This window comes from Acipenser ruthenus, chromosome 13 (genome assembly GCF_902713425.1).
Source record: "Acipenser ruthenus chromosome 13, fAciRut3.2 maternal haplotype, whole genome shotgun sequence".
Classification (NCBI taxonomy): Eukaryota; Metazoa; Chordata; class Actinopteri; order Acipenseriformes; family Acipenseridae; genus Acipenser; species Acipenser ruthenus.
This window is the reverse complement of record NC_081201.1, coordinates 2,355,956-2,378,869: the sequence shown is the minus strand read 5'-3', so window position 1 is coordinate 2,378,869 and position 22,914 is coordinate 2,355,956. Positions and strand designations below refer to the sequence as shown.

At 40.3% G+C, this 22,914-nt stretch overlaps 1 protein-coding gene across 5 annotated transcripts in view; it reads right to left on the bottom strand.

Annotated features, from left to right (window-relative positions):
- Nucleotides 1-11,241: 11,241 nt before the first annotated feature.
- LOC117417783 (trinucleotide repeat-containing gene 18 protein-like) overlaps nucleotides 11,242-22,914 on the bottom strand; it is a 66,394-nt gene continuing 54,721 nt past the window's right edge. For all 5 annotated transcript variants that reach the window (XM_034030079.3, XM_034030080.3, XM_034030083.3 and 2 more), the window contains 8 exons: nucleotides 21,707-21,782; nucleotides 21,228-21,336; nucleotides 20,642-20,758; nucleotides 20,095-20,253; nucleotides 18,683-19,926; nucleotides 18,134-18,370; nucleotides 17,503-17,577; nucleotides 11,242-16,076 (listed from right to left, as the gene is read on the bottom strand). In XM_034030079.3, the coding sequence (XP_033885970.3) occupies nucleotides 15,870-16,076; nucleotides 17,503-17,577; nucleotides 18,134-18,370; nucleotides 18,683-19,926; nucleotides 20,095-20,253; nucleotides 20,642-20,758; nucleotides 21,228-21,336; nucleotides 21,707-21,782 (2,224 nt within the window). In that variant the 3' untranslated portion in view covers nucleotides 11,242-15,869. The remainder of the gene's footprint in view (nucleotides 16,077-17,502; nucleotides 17,578-18,133; nucleotides 18,371-18,682; nucleotides 19,927-20,094; nucleotides 20,254-20,641; nucleotides 20,759-21,227; nucleotides 21,337-21,706; nucleotides 21,783-22,914) is intronic.

Sequence of the window (22,914 nt, the reverse complement as noted above, 5' to 3'; positions counted from 1 at the left end):
GTGATAACTTTGAATGAACTTGTTAAACACACCCAACACGTGCGTGCAGCGCCCCAGGTAAGGTTTAACACTCCTTTTCTAATTTTAACACTGAGAGAGTAAAATGTATTTTCAGTGGGTAAAAGACCTTGAAGTCAAGACTAATCTCGGTAAATACTGTACAGTCTTTAATGTTAATAGGATAGGCATTAAAAAAGAGCCTTCCATTTTAACTGCAATGTTACTTTGAACTACTGTAGAAAAACCTAGTATTAAATTAAAATAAGAGACAACAGCTATTCTTATTCACTTTATTGACCACAGCCAATACGACTTTGAAGATAAGCACAGAAACAGATCATATATATGAAGATAAGCACAGAAACAGAAATTACCTGTAAAAACTACCTGGAAAATTGCTATGCGTATTGTTAAAACGGCAGGTACACAGCTTATCAGGACAGCTGCCTTGCGTGACTTTGCAGTTCCTCCAAAAGTGAATTTTGAAGGTCAGTATTTATAATGAAGCTGAATTATTCAAAACCGCAAAGCATTCCAGGATTTGTACACTTAATGATAACTTATTGTTCTGAAAGAACACTGAGAATTGCACACACAGATTGTATTTATTAATGGGCTTGGAAAACAAAACAGTTTTTCCCAGGACAGTTCCCTCTGCACACAACCCATCCTTTCGCTCTGCACATTGCTTCTATTTCTTGCTGGCTTTTCCAATTTCTTTCCCCTTCACTCCCTCTCTTGCTGTCTGTCAGCTATGCGGGAGATGACAATACAAGAGCCATCAGGCAAATAATCCCTTCTTTGTTCTGCTAGAGCGTCACAGCTAACTAACTCATCAACAACATGGGGAGAGATGGGCATACCGAAGCAGAACACTGCAGCAAATGCCATGGCATTTCCTTAACAGACAACACAGCACGCTCGTTGTGAAGGAAAGAAGGGGCATATTAAAAAAAAAAAAAAAAAAAAACAGCAAGATGAGGCTGGACAGTCTTGCATCCTTTTTGAAGTCCAGAGAGCAAGGTTACCTATCTTGGCAACACACGAATGGCTTTTCTGACTAATCCTCAGTTATATCCCTTGTTTGTCTCTGCCAGACTGAATGATGTTTTCTGCTTGCTCCTAACTAATGGCCCATACTCCATAATAAATCAGTGTGTGCCTGTCATGCTATCAGTTCATACTGCAGTGTGTGTTCTAGTGTGGAGTGCCCCCTAAACTAACCATCCATGTGTTGCATAATATTTCGCTGTCCAATATGCCAAATGAAATCATGTGTGAAAATGACCCATTCTTCTACAGTCTGCTTTCTATCAAAGACCTGATCATCAAATGTTTTTTTTTTCTGCATTTTCTTGGTTATTAAAATGTAGGATGTTACAGAAACGTCTGAAAAATAAAGTAAATTATTTCCATTAATCAGCTTCTGAAATATACACTTAATCTAGCATCCTCTTATGCATACAGCACTGAAAATGCTGCATGTCTCTTGCAGGGAATTATTGACTCTTCTCAAATTAAAAAATACTACAATGACTGTGCCGGAAACACTGTGATGTGCTTGGATTTGTTTAGCTTGCTCTAGATATCAGGTTATTTGTATTACAAATTATGTTAATTATAAGATGCAGTAAAAAACGCTATCATAACCCACTGGTGTTATTTGCAGTTGACTTGGATTTCTTGTGAGCAAAAAAAAAAGCTAATTACTGGTAGGTGAAAATGTACATATTTAGGGATTTAAGTTACACAGATGGATCCACTAATCTGACTATCATACTGTACAGCAGTGGTTCCTAACCCTGGTCCTGGGACCCCCCTGTGTCTTCTGGTTTTCATTCCAACTGAGCTGTCAGTTACTTAACTAAACCCTTAATTGAACTAATACTTTGCTTAATTAGACCTTTTAAAATTGTTCTCGGCTCCTAAAAAGTTGCAGATTTCAAGTTAGTTATAAAATGTTATAGCTAACTTTAAATGTGCAACTGTTTGCTATAGCTAACAGCCTTGTATACTTCCATAACCTGGATTCAAATATAGGGAAGAGAGGGGCCTTAAAAAACTGACCTTAGTGCAAGGAAGTATAGCATGAGAATTTCACTAAAAATCTCCCCACTATATTTGTTAATAATTTCTCTGAAACTCCCTTGTCAGTCGTAGCTTGAAATTGAGTGCTGTTTCTTTGTTTTTTTGTTTTTGGGTCTAATTTGTTTTCACGCGTCGAACGTTATCTAATGAGGTTAAGATGACATTTAGAACCAAGACAGGGTTTGATTGAACACCAGAAGTCAAACTGTTATCTTTAATAAGTCTTGCAAATAGGTCCTCACTACAAGTACATGTCATCTAGAGTCAGTGGCTTCAACAACAGCCAGCATACAACTGAAGTTTCTTGTGTAAAGGTTTCAAACCCCCTGAGTGGTATTCAGAGAGCTCGTCAAGCTTGTCAGAAACTTCAGATGCATTTTCGTTGGTTAAAAAAAGGGGCACTCGCAATGTATGGATGATTTAGTTACATTTTTCCAGACTTTTCTGTTGTTAAATGGCTCAAAGGTAGACTAACTTGATATCTGTGTTCATTTCCATTAAATTAAGCTGCCCTTAAAAGCACTATGAGCATTTTTTTAAAATCTGTCTTGGCTTTATCATCCCCTATGGGGATGCATTTCCCTGGTGATAGAAACACATTTGTATGAATTTGTATCAGGGCTAATGGTGGCTTGTGCTTGCCTGTTGAAAAGCATCAGTCATTCAGTGAATTGTATGATAACGACACATACTGGTATTTGTACAGTAAATAAAAGCCTGAAAGAGTAGTGCAAACAATGCATTTACAAACATTGTTGATAATTTGGTGTATGCATACAGTTTAATTACAGCAAATCAAATATTAGCTATATAAGGAAAAAATACACTAGCAAAGACTGCGGTGTTTATAATGGTAAACAGCAAAATGCATCAGTTGTTGTTGCTGGTAGTGTTGGTAATCTTCAAAGTCATTTTATAATTACATTTAAGCTTTTCATGTTTGTTTGGTAAATTGATAGAGGGGTCTGAACTGCACCTGCCTTGGTTGCCTCCCCATTATCAGCAAAATTTAAAGGCATGAAAAATAATAACTACAGTAAAATTAAAGTGCTTAGGAAAGCTGGATCCAGCCTTCTGTAGGTTTAAGGCAGTGATCAAAGGGCGGAATACATTTTGTATATAAAAATGAATCTTGTGTACCCATTTAGTACACATACATGGGCTTACTTACAAGCAATCTCCTTTGAAAACAGCTGCAACTCAGAAAAAGTCATTAAAAGCATGTCATTTATTTGCTGTGGATTACCTGGGAAGCAGAAAAAAACCAGTAATTAAAGTGCAGTTTTAATTGAATCCTGTACTTTCCATCTTTGCTACCGTACAAAAAGGTTATCTGGAAAAGGTCAACATAAACAAAGTGTTTGAAAACATATTTAAATCAATAGTCTGTTAACCATATTGTTTTTTCGCTTAGTTTTCAAGACGATCGTCCCACGCTGAGCGGGATCGTCTACCCATTGCTGCATGAAGGGCTGCGGAACGTCATTAGAGACGCCCCTCTGGTTCATGCTGTCCAAGAGCCATGTGGCGGAGGACATGCCCCATCTGTGGTGGTAGAGGCAGCGGCACGCTCAGGAATCAAGCGGACAACGACAAGCAGCGGCTGTTCTGGGGCAGCACTGGCACTAGCAGTGCAGACCGACTTCAAGTACAGCATCCAGGTAGCCCTTCTGTTCAAAGATATGAGACCTCCATTCATTCAACCCAGCACCAGATTCACTCTTGAAAAAATCAAGTTATCACAACTTTTTTTTTTTCTCCCCGTTGACAGTTTGTTTTTTACGATCTCTTTTCCACAAGGCCCTCGTTGCATTAGCGAGGGGGACTCCCGCCGCCTGTAAATTCGTCTCCATTTTCAGATCGTGTACTTTTGGGTCTGAATCACACTTTAAAATGACCCCACTTTCAGGCGTGTGGGCAACTGATGTATATCTTGCTGCCTCAACAGAGCTCTTATGCTGATGCGAAATGTGCACTGCCTGTCGGAGCCACAAAGTGGGGGACTATTACTGTTTGATTACTTTTCAGCCAGCATTGCTGTCGTCTGACTGCCACAGTGAATATGAATGTGAATACAAAGGCAAAGTGTATTCAGTATGCCACTGATGGTGTGAATGTTACTGATAGCTAATTTTGTATTGATCAATAGTAATTCGGTTTGCAATGCAATCCAGCTCTTCTAGGAAAGAAGCAATACACCACCTGACAATGGACCTAAGTCACTATTTTTTCCATAATGCAGCTCCCCTTTGCCTGCATGCAATCCACATTTACAATCATCGAGGAGAGCTAGGAAGTGTAAAGGTTACACTCCTTTTCAAGAATTCAATTGCAAATATTGCTGCACTCAGCGTGACATTGTAAACAGCACTGAAAAGTGAGACTGAAGAAAGTCACACTACCTCATTGTGCCTCAGTTCTGCACTGCTGTCAGTCTGGGCCCTTTTAGGAAGCTACAGCTAACCATGTGCAGGGTCTCAGCTGTGTTATCCTGGGTTAATCACTCCATTTTAAAGACCGCTTTATTTAAAATCAATCTGGGTTTATACAACACATATCGACAGTAAACACAGAATGGAATAGACTAGTTGCCTCTTTGCTTGTGCGTTAAGTCACCTCCACACCCCTCTTAAATATTTTACTTAACCACAGCAAAAAACATTAGCTGGCTTCTGTAAATAAAATCAGATTTAAAATCACAATTAAAAAGGGGGCCTTGTGACGTACCAGGGCTATTATCTGGAAGATATTTTTTTGTAATTTTCCATATGAAAAACTACTTCTAGTAGTTCACATTGTGGTATAGTTTTGTATTGTATATTGTGTGTAATGAACCGTGCTTGTCCACATGCCTGATTTTCGGGAGCTTTAATGAACTGTATCTATGCTTTTTGTTAGGTCTTCTCCCAGCTCTGCTATTCTGGGTGTGCTTGCTTCCATAAGAATAAGCAGTAAAGTATACACACTACATACAGGAGGTCGATGCCACTAAAACGATCTGACCTGTTACATCTGTGACCCAGACTTCAACCTAGTAACTTTAATAGAATGGAAGACAAAAAGAAATGTTTTGATTGGTCTGTATAAGTCAAGCCTCTTATTTTAAATGCACTTGGAACTGATTGAAGATGATACAGATTATTTTCACATGGGTTAGAACATGGTAATTACAATAAAAAGTTCCCCAATTTAGGAGATATATATATATAGTTTTGTATGTAAATGTGCAGATGTTGTGCTCCATTATGCCTTGAATCGCTGTGCAATGAGTACACTTCAATGCATCAAAGCGACTGCATACTGTAACTTGCTTGCGTATTAACCTTTTGCATCTGTCCTTGGACACTCAGTGTCAACAGCTGTGCCTTTAAATAGCTTCGCTGTATTAAAGTGCCTTCTGTAATGACCATGCTTTAAATCATCGTACTGTATCTTACTCCTCCATAACCCTATGAGAAAACGGATGCTTGAAAAGAAAAAAACCTGAACAGGATATAAAAGCCACGTGAATGTTAACTCACCTTCCCGGAAAGGATCACTGAAAACAATCCAAACCCGTCACACCTGCCAGTCTGCAGAGAGCGAGCTTTCCCAGTTATGAGTGATCACTGTTTATAGTGCTGTCGTGCCAGCGTGTTTTCAATGTGCCGTTTCTATGAACCACTAGGTAGGCCACCTTGTTTTTGTTTTAATGCCTGGCATGGGCTCAGTCGGGGTGGGGTGCAGGATTCATTTTTGCAAATAATAGCCACCTAATAAAAGCCCAGCGTTGTTCTTTTTTTGGAGCTCCTATTTTCTGTGCTGTTAAACCATGTATCTCAATTGAAGCTTTTAGTCACGCGGTGAATGGGAAGTGTGTTTGTACAAACTTACTGTTTTAAATATCTGCCGTAACTTGAAATATACAACCATAACATCTTCAAGAAACACGGAGCAATTTATCTTTGTCTGTGAAAAATGTTTGTTTACCTTCACTTTTAGTATTGCTGTACGCCTGCAGTATCTTTGGCAAAGTTATTAATATAGTTAGCAGGCTTTGTGATGCCCATTTGTTTTTGGTGTCACAGATTAAGCGATTGCAATGTGTTTGTATAGAAATACTTAGTTTTGTGAGATGTGACATGTCTGCTATAGTAACAGGGTTTATATTGCAGGTTCTTTTAAAGTCACCAAAAAACAAATCCACCAATAAGAAAGGTCCATATACAGGAGATCGGTGGATTGTCCCTGGACCTGCAGCGTGAGCACTTCTCAAGTCTACCCTTCATGGTCCACCTTCTATTGAGATTAGAGTGTAATTCAACCCCCAGCCTCATTCCGACATGCTGCTTATAAAACACCACAGGATTCCCCCTCTCCAGCACCCTGCCAGAGGCACCATCTTTCTATTAAGAATGCAGACAAACTGGCATGCTGTGTTTATTCGTGGATAGGCATGTCAAACAACAGTGACAGACATAATTCAGGATCTACTAATGTAACTGAACTCAAAGGACTAGAGTGGGGTAAGAATGGTAGTCAAGGTCTTTTGAGGGGTGTAAAACCTGAAAAAAAAAATCTGTTAAATTGATGGTAATTATTGCTTAGTATGGAGCTGTGGCCATTAAGTACAATTATTACATCATCTATGTAATATTATATCTATATACTACCTGTCTTTCAATAATCTAATTCCTGCTGGAGCCGTGCCTAATACCATGAGAATGTGTTCTTCTAGTCCCTTTTTACTGATATTCTCTAATATTAAAGTTGGTCTTGGGGGTGGGGGAGCAGGATAGCTATCAGTGGCCTTCTGCAGCAGTAGTCTGTCAAACACATTGTGTTTCAACTTGTTTGAAGATGCTACAAGCACTGCTAGTTAATTGCTCCCATGAAACTCATGTAAAATTAAAGTGGCCTTCTAGACTTTGTCAGCTTTGAATGTTGATTTGGATATTTGTGTGTTTTAGGGTTATGAGATATTGTCTGTGATCATGAAAGTTTTATAGTGGTTACCTTGGCATGGTTCAGGTCACATCTCAAGAATACGTGACCCGTGAATTAAGAATGCAGGGCGAAGGACTGAATAGATGAAAATCCACTTGGTTCAAAGCAGTTATCTTATATAAACATTTCTAAAGAGGAGCTCAGATCTGGACAATTTCAAACCTAGATTTCCATGGTAACCAGATTTAATGGTTATTTAGCTTTCAGAAAAATACGTGCTGAAGTATGGAAGCTATTATCGAACTGAACACACATGCTCAATAGAATCAGATTGCCGAAACAAAAAATGTACCTGTAATTGCATCGATGTTTAATGTAAATAACAAATATTTAGGGTTTTTTTGTTTGTTTGTTTTTTTTGCTAGATTGTACAGAGCAGAGGAATTGTGGCTTGCCCCCTCACCCCTCAAAGAAAATCTTTGAAAAAGGAATGTTTGTTGTTTTTTTTTTTTTTGATGACTCAGTTCTTCATACCTGGCAACATGTTTCCAAGAAGACTATTTTCATCCATGCATGCGCACGTCATACTATGTGGAATATCGGATAAACATCTTTCAGTAGCCTAGCAATCCTAGAGGAATGCTTTTAAACAGTGGTTAAATTACACCCCGCGCACAGAACTAATGGGGAGGCAGAGTACATCACAGTCCTCACAGTGAAGTGGCATCCTATTGAGAACATCAACATGTTTACACTGATTACAAAACAAAAACAAACCTGTTTACCTCACTCAGCCGGAAGGGATTCAGCTTCTAATTGAAAAGTAAATACATAAAAATGAGAATTTCTCTTAAGATCAGGAAGGTTAACATTGCTCTTTTAGTGAACTTAAATCTAATCAAATGAAGTTTGAAGAGAGCATTCATAAAATGAACAAGACCCTGCTGACGAGCCTTACTACATAGTGTTTATATATTTGTGTAGTATATATATATATCTGTGTATCTTATGAGTGTTTAGATAGGGTAACAGCATAACTTCAGTTAGACATGTACAGATAAGTGCTGCCTGGGTCCTTCTGTAACCATCAGCATTATAATGTGTTGTCAGCTCCCAAACACAGGTCATCTACAGTACAGCAGCGTGTGTGCAGAAGGTCCCATTTTAAATCTGTTCTGCCCGCAATGACCAATCATACTAACTCAAGTGATGGTTATGCATTTAAAAAAGAAGAGTGCAAGACACTGCAATTGTCTGTATGCATATGCACAATAAGAAATTAGAGCGTTTCTAAAGGTTTCATTGCTTGAACTTATGATTTACATTTCTAGAAAAAAGAAAATGAAAACAGCCTCCTAATGCTTTTGCCCTGGCAGCCTGCCACTATATGTTGTTCTGCAGATTAGCTGGACTATCAGATTTCTGTGATTATAAGCAGCCTTCGTTTCAGTGGGAGCTGACCCCTGGTTGCCCTAGAGAGGCGGGAGGCTCTAGCTGCACACTGGAGTAAGGCGGTGCTCTGAATGCGCAGCTGAGACCTGCGTTCTGACTTTTGCTGGACTGCAATAATCTCAAAATGAAAAAGTGCTCCAAAACAAAAACAATGATGTATGATATGTGATATCTCCACACAATGCATGCACGGGTTTAATATGAGTGTTTGGAATGCCTGGTTCAGTAAAATGGTTCACTTATATATTCAAGTACTGAACTAAAATAGCAATGTATTTTACTTTTTTTTTGTTATTGCTTTTAAAAAGTATTTTCTTGAAATGGGCTTTCTTTGTATTTTACCTTACTCACGTAAAAACTCCTAAGTTATAAGGAGGTTATTACCAGTATTAAGTTTAAGTTTAAGGACATAAAGAAAAAGCCGTGCAAGCTTATCATATTTCATAAAGTGTGCTATTTCCATTCTGTTGGATGTTGCCTTTCCCTCCAGCAAGGGTGGCTTGTCTAAAAAAAAAAAAACTGTCTGCAATCAGGCATATCACGCGCCAGACTGCTGTTGCCATAGGAACCTCAAAAACATGGCCCTTATTTTTCACCTGCCTCTTGTAAGATAATAGTTGTTGGATTGTGAGTTATGTTTCCCAGAACACTGCAACTGGAGCATAGAGGTTGCCCTTGAAGCAAGAAAGGAGGAGTGTGGTTTTAAATGCAGTCTTAGCAAGAGCCCATCAGCTCCAGTTTAGCATGTCGTGCTGGGTCTGCTGTGTGCCGTGGAGACAGACCTCCTGAACTGAATGGATTTCCAGCTCTGTGTGAGAGAGAAGCAGCGGGGGCAGGTCTGTCGAAACGACTTGAGGACTAGTTTCTATAGGACTGCATGGACATTTTTAACTCATCACAATACAGTCACAAGCTTGATACTTTAGACTCTAAAGTAACGGGCGCACAGTAAAGGAAAAAAAAAATGCATTCTTAGAAAGTGAGGCCTATCCATTTGCAACCAGTCCTTTTTAAAAACACTACACTGTCGATGCACCGAACAATAAAAAAATACGCACAAGACTTTGGAAGATGCGAACGTGAGACGCAAGTCTCAGCAGCTTTGTTTAGACAGAGAACCTGCTAGGCTAAAAGGGCAAACAAAGATGTCCATTCTTGAATGCTCAGTAATATAAGTGGATATATGTGTGTGTGTGTGGGGGGGTTGTGCACCAGTTTTTTTGTGTATTCTTCAAATTTGGAAGTTGCTATATCTCAAAGTCAACGCTACAGATTAAAAGTGGCTGCAGTTTCCTGGTACCTAACACCTCTATTTCTTCATCAAGAGTGCCAATATGTTGAACATCACCATAGGAGTACTCAGGATGAGAATGAACCCAGTAACTAATATAAGCACAGACTGCCTGTACCAGCAAGAGAACGTGGCAGTCTAAACCAATCAATTTGAGAGGCACAATTTTAATTACTGTTTATCCAACATTTCATTAAATCTAATGTTGTCCACCACTATAAAAGATTCAAAAACTGATTTTTATTGTCTTCACCGACGCTGGTTTTGCTAGATTCTTTACCCTTCACCCCGTTGTTTTAATGAAGCCTGGTGGTTTGGGAAATAAGTGCATCAATCCTATATACTGGTATTGATTACTTCCCAATAGCCTTCTTCCTTCAGGGAGCTCCATGGGCAGTATAGTGCTGCTGCTTCACCCTGGCAATTGACAGGAGAGGAGAAAACATTTTTTATATAAAAATGACAGTGTGTCATCCTTTCATGCTGACTGCAATTGGGTTGCGATAAGAGCTGTGTAGTTGGGACCTGGGTTTAATTGAAGCCAGGAGTGTAGAGATAGTCTTTTATACGTTTCAGCCACATTTAACACTGTCGCTAGGAGCACGTGTTATAATGAAGCTGCTATAGTCTCTAATAATGTCAGGACACACATTATAGCAGTTTTGAATAAGCTGGTGTCAAACAGACCCTCTTTCACTGTTATAGGAAGGTACAGTTTAACCAGTGTGAATCAGGTCGTATAGTGCAGGGAAGTCGTTAATCCTATACTTCACACCAGTTCTAATGTTTCAGCTAACTAAGAACTTCTATAGCGTGAGAATTGATTAAGACTGATTTTGTTTTTGGTTTTAACTGATAAAGTCTATATACCAAAAATAAAATTCAGTTTCAGCCATCGATCAGCTAATCTTCCTGGGAAATCGAGATCTTGCTATGTAGTTTTTCCACCTCAATCACATGACAGATAGTGAGGTATAGTCATGTATACCTCCAAGTCAGTCTTCTACTGTATCAGGTGTCATTGTGGTTTGCTGAGAGTAATAGGGTGCATTCACACTTGGTTCGTTTGGGCTGATTTTTCTCGGAGTGCAGTTCGGTTCGTTTTGGAAGCAGATGGGAATGCTACAAAAGAACTCGCTGCCTTTCAGAGTTCGTTTCAATCTAATTTATTGAACGTTTCTCAGTGATTGCTTAAAATGCTGCAAGTGGAAAAACAAAAGACTTGATGGTCATCTGTTTTTATTGGCAGAGGGCTTTCTCCGTAATATTCAGCAAGTATCTGTTTTATGTATGAATAATGTGTTCTTTTTAACCTTCTCTGCACAATGTTGTTTCATAACTGTACTGTGCCTGTGGTGAGTTTAACAGTGTTTCTTAATCCAGAATTACCTCAATAATAATAATAATAATAATAATAGAAAACCGATTTAAAAACCTGTTAGCACACATTTAAATAAGGATCAAAAACACTCGACATTCCAAAGTTTCATTTTTATCTCAGTTTATTGAGGAATAAACTATAAAATCAGAGTTACTAAAATGCTTTAAAGGAACACTTTGTAAAACTGCAGTTTCAATAAAAAAAGTTCCATGTGACCATGTGAGTTTTTTTTTTTTTTTTTACAATCCACATTTCTGACTGTTTTCTTTCTCTTTTTTGTGATTCTTTTCTTTTCTTTTTTTTTTTTTTACACATGATTAAATGTTTATACAAAGTGAAATCATAGCAGGTGCCCTCCCCAAATACTCATTCATTACAAAATCTTGATCATTTTTTTTTTAAAATTCCAAAATATGTTGTTTTTTTTTTTCCTTTAAATTGTTTAGTATTCTTGTTTTTTTATTTTTTTTTTTATTTAATTCAGGACCTTACTAACACTTAAAGGGACTAAACAATAAAGACCAATAAAGGACCAGCCTCTGGTCTGCTTTTAACTTTTTTTTTTTATTACAAATTTATTTCTCCACTAGCAGCTACCTCAGAGTATCTAATCAGCAGTATTGCACATGAGTTATATAGGAGAATTATATAGTGGGGTAAGGGGGAGGGGAACATACATATATACTGGGTAAAATATTGAGGGTACAAAAAAGCCCCAATCACTTAATACAGTGGACATGATAACTAACATACACACATACATAAAAATACAAATTTCGTGCTTTACAATATATTACATATTTCAGGTCATCTTTACCAAAAGGTAGTAACTACTCCCCCAACCTGTTGCTAAAGTTGTATATCTTTATTACAATGTACTTCCACTGTCTGCCATTCCAAGCCACAGGACGTGACTTTGTGACTAACAGTATTCATGGGGAAGTGGATACGCTTTAGCAGCAGTAGCCCGATTTCCTACGGTGCTGCCCAAACTGCAAACTGAGCCAAGGGGAAGTCAAGGCAGTTTTAAACTGTCAAGTGCTCTCTCCACTCCGGTGACTGAAGTTTTAACACGTAAACATGAAATGCGTCTTCACAGCAAAAACGAACAGAAAGACTACTGTTGCACCGAGAGAAAGATAGATAAACAAAGCCAGACCTGTACCCTGTATCTTAGCGGCTTTTAGTTCTCCACAAGTGGGTCCGAGTTGGTACAGAAGTGTTTGATATACAATGTGCTGTTACTGTTACCATTGTTTCAATACAGCGGAATCATTTGGCACCTTTACCCCAATTTTCTGAATGTCCTTTTACAGAAAGCGAATGCAGAGCTTCGTCGTGCTACTTGTTCAGTCCACTATTAAACAGAGACACGTGTACACTGGAGTTTGGGGTTGACAACATTTAAACTGTTTTTTTTTAGTTTTTTTTTTTTTAGACGTCATTATTATGCAATTCCATGTCCAAAAACACGATTCCTTCAGTTTAAACCCAGATAGAAAACAATTCCTGTTTCCGATAACGGAAACAGAAATCGTTTCAGCGACTAGAAAAGCTGCCCGAGAACTGCGTTGTCCTCCGACGATGTAGCTCTTGGGTGGCTGCATGGTGGGTCTGCAGTGTGAAAAAAAGCGGTCGGCTGAGAGCACACGCTTCGGAGGACAGCGTGTGTTCGTCTTCGCCGCTCCCGAGTCAGCGCAGGGGTGGTAGTGGTGAGCTGAGCATAATAAAATAATTGGCCATTCCAAATTGGGAGAAAAATAATAAAAATAATTGGCAACGACTAAATTTTAAAAAAAAAGAAAAAAAAGAGAGTGATTCACAACTCTCCGACAACTTCTCATAAAATGAAAGAAAACATCTTTGGGAATGAACGCTACATTCATCTAATTTACCAGTCACAAGATAATAATGACCTTTAAACAGCAAGGCAAAGCGATGGCTTGCATTTAGCAGACAGGGAAGGGTCAATCAGAATTCAGTTAAAAAACTGTCATATAGCTGATAGCTGATAAGCACATATGAAATTTGAAATGTTCTTTCAAAAATGTGGTTTTGTGATTGAGTTCACTTGATGCAAATTAATTTCACTGATGCTGAAAAAAGGACAAGCATGTTTTAATTTCCCTCGTCATTTTAATCACAGCACGCATCCAGCTTTACGAACCACTGGTTGGAATGACTGATTCATGTTTTTAGTCTGTGTACCTCTTTCTGATGCTACCATTTTGATAAATCTTTTTGACCTTTTCTAATCAACCGCACTTTTTAATCCTGCAATGAAAACAGCCCAGGAACTCCTCCCGGTCCTTTTAAAAAGATTGACAAACTAAACAAAGACTTCTCAGCCTTGTGCAATGTAACAAATCACGTTCACCCAACATTAGGTCAGGTTAGGCACACATATGGCATTATAATCTACACTGGGGGGAAAAACATATTTCTGTGCCTTGAGCACAGCATGAAGACTAACAAAACAGTGTCCACTAGGTTTGTTTGGACTTGGTAATACAGCACACATAAAATAACCAACTGGTTCCCAAAGCAGTGTGATACGGTGAGGCTTTTCTGAAGAGTACCTCATAACATTTGCCTTGGGTAGTTATATTATAAACCTACGGGTAGATTTAGGAACACAGCTAACTACCGACATGACCACAGGCTTTGGCCTTATTAGCCTGATAGCCACCGAGATCCCAGTTACTTTCCCCCCATTTCTCATAGTTTGACCTCTTCATTACAACAATGGTAGGAAATAATACTTTAGTTTATATATGCAGAAAATACTTCTAGCAGAGAGTTTCATTATTCTTCAGTTAGTAACTTTAAGGGTTTTTAAAAGAATAAAAATGGAAATGATTGTTTTCCTTTTTGAAGAAAAGGAATCGTACATTTCCAGCTAAAGCAAGAGGCTAGCTGTCAGCTACTTGGGTTCATTAAAAGGCCAACGATCACACTGCTGTGGAAGCAACCATACATGGCATAATGAAGCCAAACGGGTGGAACAGCAGGCACCTCTTTAATTACATCACACAGAGGAGACCTGCGTCAACAAAACAAACACAATGGAACAAACTGCACATCTGGTTCTCCTCTTCCTTCGATTGTCTGAATACTCCTCTTCTACACAAGGCATCCGGCAGTGAATAAGTGCTCTCAGCTAACATCCCAACGTCTCTCTTCTCTCACAGTAGCCACAAGGCAAAAATACTATTAAGATTTCAAAATACATATTCTCTTTTCTTTTTTTTAATACAATTACTCATGAAAATGACCTGCTGCTGGGTTTAGTTCCAGAAGCATGATTATACCATATCAGCACTAACCTTAGGTTTCCAGATTATGGAGATTTTCTTTTCACATTTTTATAAAGCTTTTTTTCTTTCTGATTTCATCGCTATGTTGGTCAAAGCCTCCATTTTTTTTTTGAAGCAGCAAATAAAAATAAAAATCCCTTTTTCCTACACTGGGTTGTCTGGTAGGTCAACCATGGGAAATGTCTGTCGTCTTCCTAAGTGCTCATAGCGAGTTGTTCCTTTCCTCAGTCCTGAAATCTCAGTGAAATAAATGTCCTGATAGGCACTGCTGAGGGACAGCAATGTGGTGAACTGGACAGGGCCAAATCTGTCAACTTCACTTAGAAACCCTGGGTGCATAAAATCACCACGATAGGCTTTCCAGAAAGCTGTAGGATGAGGATGATGAGGATGATGATGATGATGATGATGAGGATGAGGATGATGAGGATGTCATCTTCACTCCAAGGTTTGTTTTCTCTGCTAACACACTCATTGTCATCTTTAATAAATTATTTTAGAAGCTGGATAGCATTGGGCTTGCAGATTGCCCGAGGATTATCATAAAACCTTATGGCCTCAGAGATCCACTAAGTCCCTTATGAACCGTGTCATCTTTAATTGAAGCTTTGCTGGTAGAAACATCTGCGGCTGGTGCTGACGTATTCTTTTAAAACAAATACAGGTTTGCCTTTCAGACATCTTCAACACTTTCTCCACGGTTGTGTCACCCTCATTTCCACGAGACCACAATTAGCACTCAGCAGATGGTGATGGTGATGACCTCCGCTCAGTCCCGATTTCCCCATCGTTCTTTTTTCCCTTCGTTTTCACAAACGTATCAGTATTCTGCGCAAAAAGTCTTTCTGTCCGGAAGGCCAGGTTTGCAGCTCTAGGAATGCATTGAAAGGTTATTTGATATGATGTAATTACAACTTTAAAAGTCAGGTGACCAGCTTCCCAGAAGAAGTCCTCAGACTGATAATGTCATCTTGCCTCCAAGGGTACAAATTTCAATACAGATCTGCTCCGAGCTGCCATGCAGCTGATTTTTATTCCAAGTCAAATAAATTGCAGATCCCGAGCTGATAGTTATTTTGTACCAAGGGCAAATATTTCTTCAGGCAGCTAACCGTTTCCCCATAAGAACCTAATGATGTGCTTCTAAAGCACTTTTATAAGGCTTTTCTCATCCGCCACCTTCTTTCTTTCTATGTAATTCACAGAATCAGTAAACCCAAGATGGTCATGAGCGTCCTTGAACAGATAACTGCTGTCTCTCCTCTGCAATTATTTTTTTTCTCTTTTTGCAATGCATTATCCAAGGCGTGACGTGCACTGCTCTTGAAGGCAGCCTTGGTTGAATGTTTCTGGTAAATACTGAGCATTAGAGGCTCTGGTCCCTCTTTACGCATTACAGGAACGGTGCTGCGCTTCAGCATATGATGGGCACCCCGTCAGTGTTGAAGATCATCCCTGTGGTGGGCTCGTAGGTCCCAGCCAGGTAGTACAGATCCTCGCTGTCCTGATATTTCTTGGTTTTAATCATCTGCTCGTACTGTTCCAGACTGACCACCAGACACTTGTGAGAGACGGTCTGCACGTCGTTTTCATCGATGTGAGAGGACTGGTACAGGGCACGCTGCGTGGGTGAAAGAACATAGGGAGAGATTTATTCACTGTTACACACACACACACACACACACACACACACATATAGCATTAGCTCAGTAGAAAGTCATACAAAATTGAATTATTATATACTGTACGCTGTTAAAAGCAAACTGTTATACTACTCATGTGGACTTGCTAATGTCATTAAAATACATTACATACATACATAAATACATATATACATGTCAGAACTACAACTGTTGCAGGGTTTATATAAAATTCCACCAACTACAGCACTGCTGTGCTTTCTGGTATAAAATGGAAAATGCTGGGCTCATTGTTGTGTTTTTAATTTAGTCTACAACACGATATTTACAGAGGTATTGCTTCCCTTTGCTATTTGAAATTCAACAGAAACAATGACATCATCCATAATACTGTGATTGTCTGGAACTTTAAGCAACTGAGAGCACGTTTGCAGCAGGGCTGGCATCAGGTGGGGGGGGGGGGGGGCAAGCAACGCAACTGCAACTGCAACCTGTTTCTTTGTTTTTCTGAGCCCACTTTAATGGCTGGACATATATATATATATATATATATATATATATATATATATATATATATATATATATATAAATTAGAAAAAAAAACAGCGCCACAAGCAAGTTAGTATTGGCAAAACATGGTGGAACACCACAGGTGCAGCTATAGCCAAAAGTTTACATCACCTACATTTTTTTGGATTGAGACCAAAAAAAACAACACATACTTTAGATGTTTTATTTAACATCAAAGAAACTACAGAACAACATAGCAAAAGTCTAGTTCTTGTTCAGTCATCTTAAAACAACGTTAGAATATGTTACTTCACAGTCTTGCATCAGGGCCCAGTCAATCCTAGCGCCGGCACTGGTCTGCAGCTATTGTGAACATTTCAGCAACATCTTATCTCAACCAGCTTGCAAAAGACTAAAGAAACATCTCATAAATACAATCTAAATGATTCACAGTATATGTTTCTATTATTATTATTATAAATACAAGTGTATTTTGACAGGTGCTTCTAGGTGCTAATGTTTGTATGAACTGATTAATTTTTTTAGACTTGGCAACACAAATGGTCTGGCATTTATTATACTAGGTTTGTTAGCATTTAAGTGCATAAGGGGAACACACATTCAGGAAGGGAGGATTTTCATTGTAAAAATGCCCGGCTGTCCAGAGTCCAGTCTAGAAGCAAAGTTCTGCCAAATACATGCCTCAAGAACACCTGGTTTCACAGCTGCAAGGAATCTGGGCAACCTTACGTAAATTTCATGTAAATTTAATGCAATTTTTTTTGCAAAAGCTTTATGTTGTTAGAAACTTAAAACCTAAAACAAAGACTTTATTTGCTTTCCCATTATCTGCAGAACCCCACACATGCATAAAGAATAGTCAGGGATCTAACTCACCTCCATGAAGTCCTTTCTCTGGTTGGAGGCCTGGAGAGCAGCTGGTAGTCCTCTCCCAGACTTCTGATCCCATTGCTGCCAATGAGAGAGGGAGACGAGAAGAGGCGTTGGAACATAATACAGCTATTTCAGACAGCATTTAAAACCTAGACTACAAGAAAGGTGGTCTCTAAACAGATCAGACTAAAAGCTATTTTTTTTTTATCTTAAAAGTACATTGGGATCTGTGGAAAGCCATGAGAGGAGCATATGTTTTTAAACTTCATACTGTATGTCATTCAAAATGAGCCATACCAGAAACACGTGTTTCCCAGCAGGTTTGCATGCATTAATGATCGAACAGTGCTTCAAATGATATGGCATACTATGGATGAGTCTGGCTTTATTCTATCTGTACCCTGTGTGCCTCCATTGCAGGATAAACATGGTAGAATATTCTTATAAATGCTGAACGGCAGAGATGGTAACTATAGTGCCACTATGCTCATAGCAGCTGTAAAGTAGAACCAAATCAATCAAAATTCAGATCATTTATGTTTTGTTTTAAATCACAGTGTTAGTTTTTTAGTACCTCTTAAAAGCACTATAAGCATTACAGTTTAATCACAGTATTTTTTTCCCCTAATCTCACCTTTCTATCATGTAATTTCCTCCCTGGGTTAGTCTCCTCTGGGTGGTAGAACCACTTGACTCTGACCACCATGTTGTTTCCCCAGGACTCCCACATACTTTGGATGCGCCCAATGTAAGGCAGGTTGGGCCGCCCAGCAGACAGGAAAACCGCACTGTCTCCGATGCGTATAATCTCCTTCCCTCGCACAATCGCCTTATAGAACAGCTTCTTGGCTTTACCTTTCATTCCTCGCCTCTAGAAAATAAAAAGATAAAAATGCCTTTAAGCTTGTAGCATTGGGAAACTGTTATATAAAAAAAAAAACACACCAGGTGTTTTTCATTCATGGCATAGCAGCAGCTGATTATAATAAACTTGTAGTTATCAAGTACATGTTTGTGGCGTCAGACATAAATGGGCGCCTTAGGTCTGGATTAAATAATAACCTTTAAAAAAAAATGTTGGATTAAGCTGTTAAAAAGTGAGTTAAAAGGGAGTCAAACCAAAAGGAGCTGGAACAAAAAAACCCATAAATGCAATAGCCTACAATTACAGAATAAAGTTCACCTGGGTTGGTTTGCCAAACCACTTCCAGAGTTGCCGGGCAGGCAGAAAGGCAGCGATTTTGGGTCTGTTTTCCACCGAAGGAAGTCTCTGACGCTTGGCAAGCTCCTTGGTAGTGGGCAGATGGATTCCTTCCCGTTTCTTCGGTCTGTTCTTGCTTTGCTGCTGTTTCTGACTCCTGGCCCGGGATGGGGAGGAGGAAGAGGAGGACTGGAGCTGTCCTGATACCTTGTCCTCGGCTTGGGGAGGAGCCTGCTGGGTGGGAGAAGTGGAATGCGGGGAGGCTGGGGTCTCCTCATCAGAACTGCAGGAGTCTTCATCAGTGGTTGATGAAGAAGAGCTGGAGCCGGAAGAAGAGGAGGAGGAGGAGGAGGAGGAGGAGGAGCTGCTGCTGGAGGAGGAGGTTGAGGAGTTGGTGGATGAGATGGGGCTGGAAGCCCTGGAGCTGTTTGAGGTGCTGTCTTCTTGGCCTCCTACACCCTGATTTTGCTCTTCTTCCTCCCCATCTGACTCAGAGCTGCTGCTGCTACTTCCGCCGCCGCTGCTGCTGCTGCTGCTGCTGTCGTCGTCGTCCAATTCCTCTTCTTCCTCGTTTGTTTCCGGATCCTTTACCTTGACCGAGCCATCCACGCTTCTCCCCAGCTTCCCTACGCTGTACGTGGAGACAGCGCCAGCCTTCAGCTTTTCCTTTTCCCCTGCTTTGGTCTTGGCTGCTTTCTGTTTGACCTCCCCTACCATGACCGTGGGATAAGCCATGCCCATCATGGTCTTGTTGTCCCTCTTGCCTGAGAGGCTCTGGTCTTCCATCATCATCAGGGCTTTGGTCTTCTTGGTCTTTGGAGACGTCACTCCTTCGTGATCCAGCTTGATCATAAGCTCAGACTCGGGCTGCTTTCTTTGGGCCTCATCTCCTTTCCTCCCTTTCTTGGATTTCACTTTCCCCTGACTGTTGTCACTGGGTATGAATGAACCCAAGAGGTCACTGTAGGAATCTGAAAGGACTTTGCCAAAAACTGGTCCTGTGTAGGACGCCTGTTGCCGAGTGTTTCCTTTGGCAGGAATCTTCCCCTTTGCGATTTTCTTCTGTATTTCAGTAGGCATCGCCACAGAAGAGCCAGCGTTTGGGCTTTGCTGGCACTTTCTAGCTGGCCTGGAGCCTGGTTTCCCCAGGGCCGCTGATCTCTCCTGGGTGTCTGTGGAAGCAGACACTTCTCCTTGTTCACGATCCTCAGGAACAACTTCAGGCCCTTTGCAAGTTAGAAAAACACATCAGGGTTTGAATACATAATGTCTGGAAGAATCAGCAGTACTTTTAATAAATTTATGTTTAACAGATTAACATTGTTCGTATTATTTTTACACAGTACATAGTCATGTATTTATTTGGTTGCAGAGGAGCTAGCAGGTCACTGTACCAGGTTTAGGTTTGGGCCTCCTGCCGCGCCCTCGGCTCTTTGGAACTGGCTCCTCCGATACTTGGACGCTCGCCTCCTTGCCTTCCCCGGCATCCTTGCTGGACTTCCTGCTGCGTCTCGTTGTGCTGGGCACCAGTAAGGCAGGAGAAGGCTCTGCACCTGTAAACATCAAGCCTGACTTAAACCTGGGTACCACCTTGCACAGGGTGAAAGTGAAAAATAACATTCTGGATAATAAACTGGCTGCCAAAACAGTGCCACACACTTAATAAACTGCACACACATATACAGCACACAAATGTACAGAAGTTTAGAGAACTCTTTCACCATCACTGACCACTAAAGAGGTCTAGGAAACATAACCCCACTCTATACGGTTAACCAGACCTTGTCTTGGGTATGCCCCTATAGAGCTTTTGTATGACGTATTCCTGTACAAGATACTAAAACCATTTCATTTTAACTGGAGTATTTTTCAGAGGTTAAACAATACCAAGCTGAACCTAAAAACAATAAAGCATGTTTCCAGTTGTTATATAATACTTACACTGTATCTTATAATCGGGAGGCAGCAGTCGGATGTGCGACAGGGGGATTCTTCCTGTGTCTCCGTCGTCAAACTCCACGGTTATCAAATCATCATCCTCATCCACATCAGGGCTCCCTACATGACAAGAAGCAAAAGGACAAGGTTTAAGAGGTTGCCTGGGCCTGGAGAACACATCTGGAATTGTGTGGAAGAATCGGGATTCATAGCTGCTGTAGCCTCAGGTAACACACAGGAAACACAAAATAAAATAAATAATCTGGTATTCTGCAAACACAGCTCATATCTGTCTAAAAGAAATCCCTCAGGAAGCAGAGGGGGGTGGGGGGTTCAAAAGTTGTTTTTGCCTTCTAACTCCCTCTTATCGCATGCGGCACACGTCCAATCAAAACCTCACTAGAGGCACTGTATTCCAAGCCAAGGCTGACCAAGATGAATGGATTGTCTTTGAGAGCCACAGTTCTAGGCGCTGTTTCCCAAAACCACGAAACTTTAGGAGAACTTGAATTTGAAATAAAGCAGCAACTGCGGTAGGAAAAGCATGGATGAAAATTTCAAGATACAACAGGACACTGTAGTATATTACCTCTGACCACGGTTCCAGGATACAGGCAGCGGTATTGCTGACTCCAGTATGCAGCGATTCTCGTTCCCTCTGGGAGGTAGCGTACAGAGGGGGGCTTTACATCAATAATCTGTGGAGGGCAATTGGGATATATGGTTTTTAAATTACCCAAGGTTCCCATGCACAGTTCATTTGTGGATTAAATGGGCTATTGTAACTCATGCTTATGAACTAGGATTTTCATGAAGTCCACAAAACTTTAAAACCGAATCCAGAAGTTATTTCTTACATTTATAACAACGGGGGTAGGATCAACGTAAATCAGTGATCTTCAAATTCTTCTAAATAGGTTGGAAATCATTGTATAGTGTAACAGATTAATAGAGAAGGCTATTAAATGGAGAAATTGGGAATTTGTTGGGGGCGGTTTATATTGCACCTTTCATTGATGTTCCTTGGCATGTAGCCTGCTTTCTAATCCGCACAGACAGCGTACATACCGCCTCCTGTAGAAGCTGCTCCAGGGAGTAGATGTGAGGCCGGTTTCCTCGCTCTCCTTCCACAACAACTCGGTATCTGAAAAAAATTAAAATAAAGCCCAATGCAGGTTTGACCTCTCGGCACTCTACAGGACTGCCGAGTACGATAACGGGACTCTGCCTAAGCAAGCCCTTCACCTTCCCCTCTTCAGGGAAATGGTCAAAAGAAATACGGATTTCGGTAAACGTATCTCATTTGAAGAAAAGGATTGGGCCCTATTTGTAATACTGAAGCCAATGCTGTGAGAGGAGAGGCGAGAGGGCAGATGTGAAACCCTCCTCGTCCTTAAGAAGAAACACCATGACTGACATGAGCTTGTAAATATGTAGGAGCTGTCAAAAACCCCAAGTATTGCCTAGCCTAGCACCTGGATGGATGTTCAGTTCAGTTAATTTATTTTGAATGTGTGTATGGTTAGAATTGAAATATCTGGACTGAATTGCATTGGCAGCATTTGGTTTGGGAGCCCAGCTTGGTGCTCGAGAGGCTGTCCAGGGCCTCTGGTGATGCTGGGGGTTCCTACTTGACAAGCCTGCCTGTTCTTGATTAAGGGAGACTGAAGGACGCCGTTTGCAGAGAGCAAAAAACACTGGCTTCTGACCTCAAGTGTTTTTCTTTTGGCTGGTTTCTTAACTGTTGCAAGGGTGGGATAGAGCATGAAAACAAAGACCGGTGGGCTTCTCGGGAACTTGTAAATATGTAATCTCTAGACCCGGGCTGAAAAGACCACTGCAGTTGAATGACAGCCCCATGACTTTGATTCTGGTCTCAGCACTTGACAGCAGCCACTCAAAGCCACTGTACAGCAGCTTTCCCTTCACATAACCACTAGTCACAGGCTTGTTACAGTGGGCCTCCTGGCTTCGAGTGCTGTAGCTCAAGTTTCGATTATGTTCCGAGGGGCTGGGTATTGCAGTAGGGATTACATTTGTCAAGTACTAATGCCATTCTTCATCCTCGCATGAGTTGGATACGTTTCAGTTCTCATGTTCTCAAGGATAAAGAGACAAGATCAATAGCACATTCAGTGTCACAATCAGCCTCGCCTGTGTACTGTTCAGGACTCTCCAAAAGAAATGTCCCTACTTGAAAATAGGAAGGTGGAATATCTGCCCAACTTTCATTTGAAATGCATTGAAATCCTCTGCAACTACAAAGTGGTACTGAT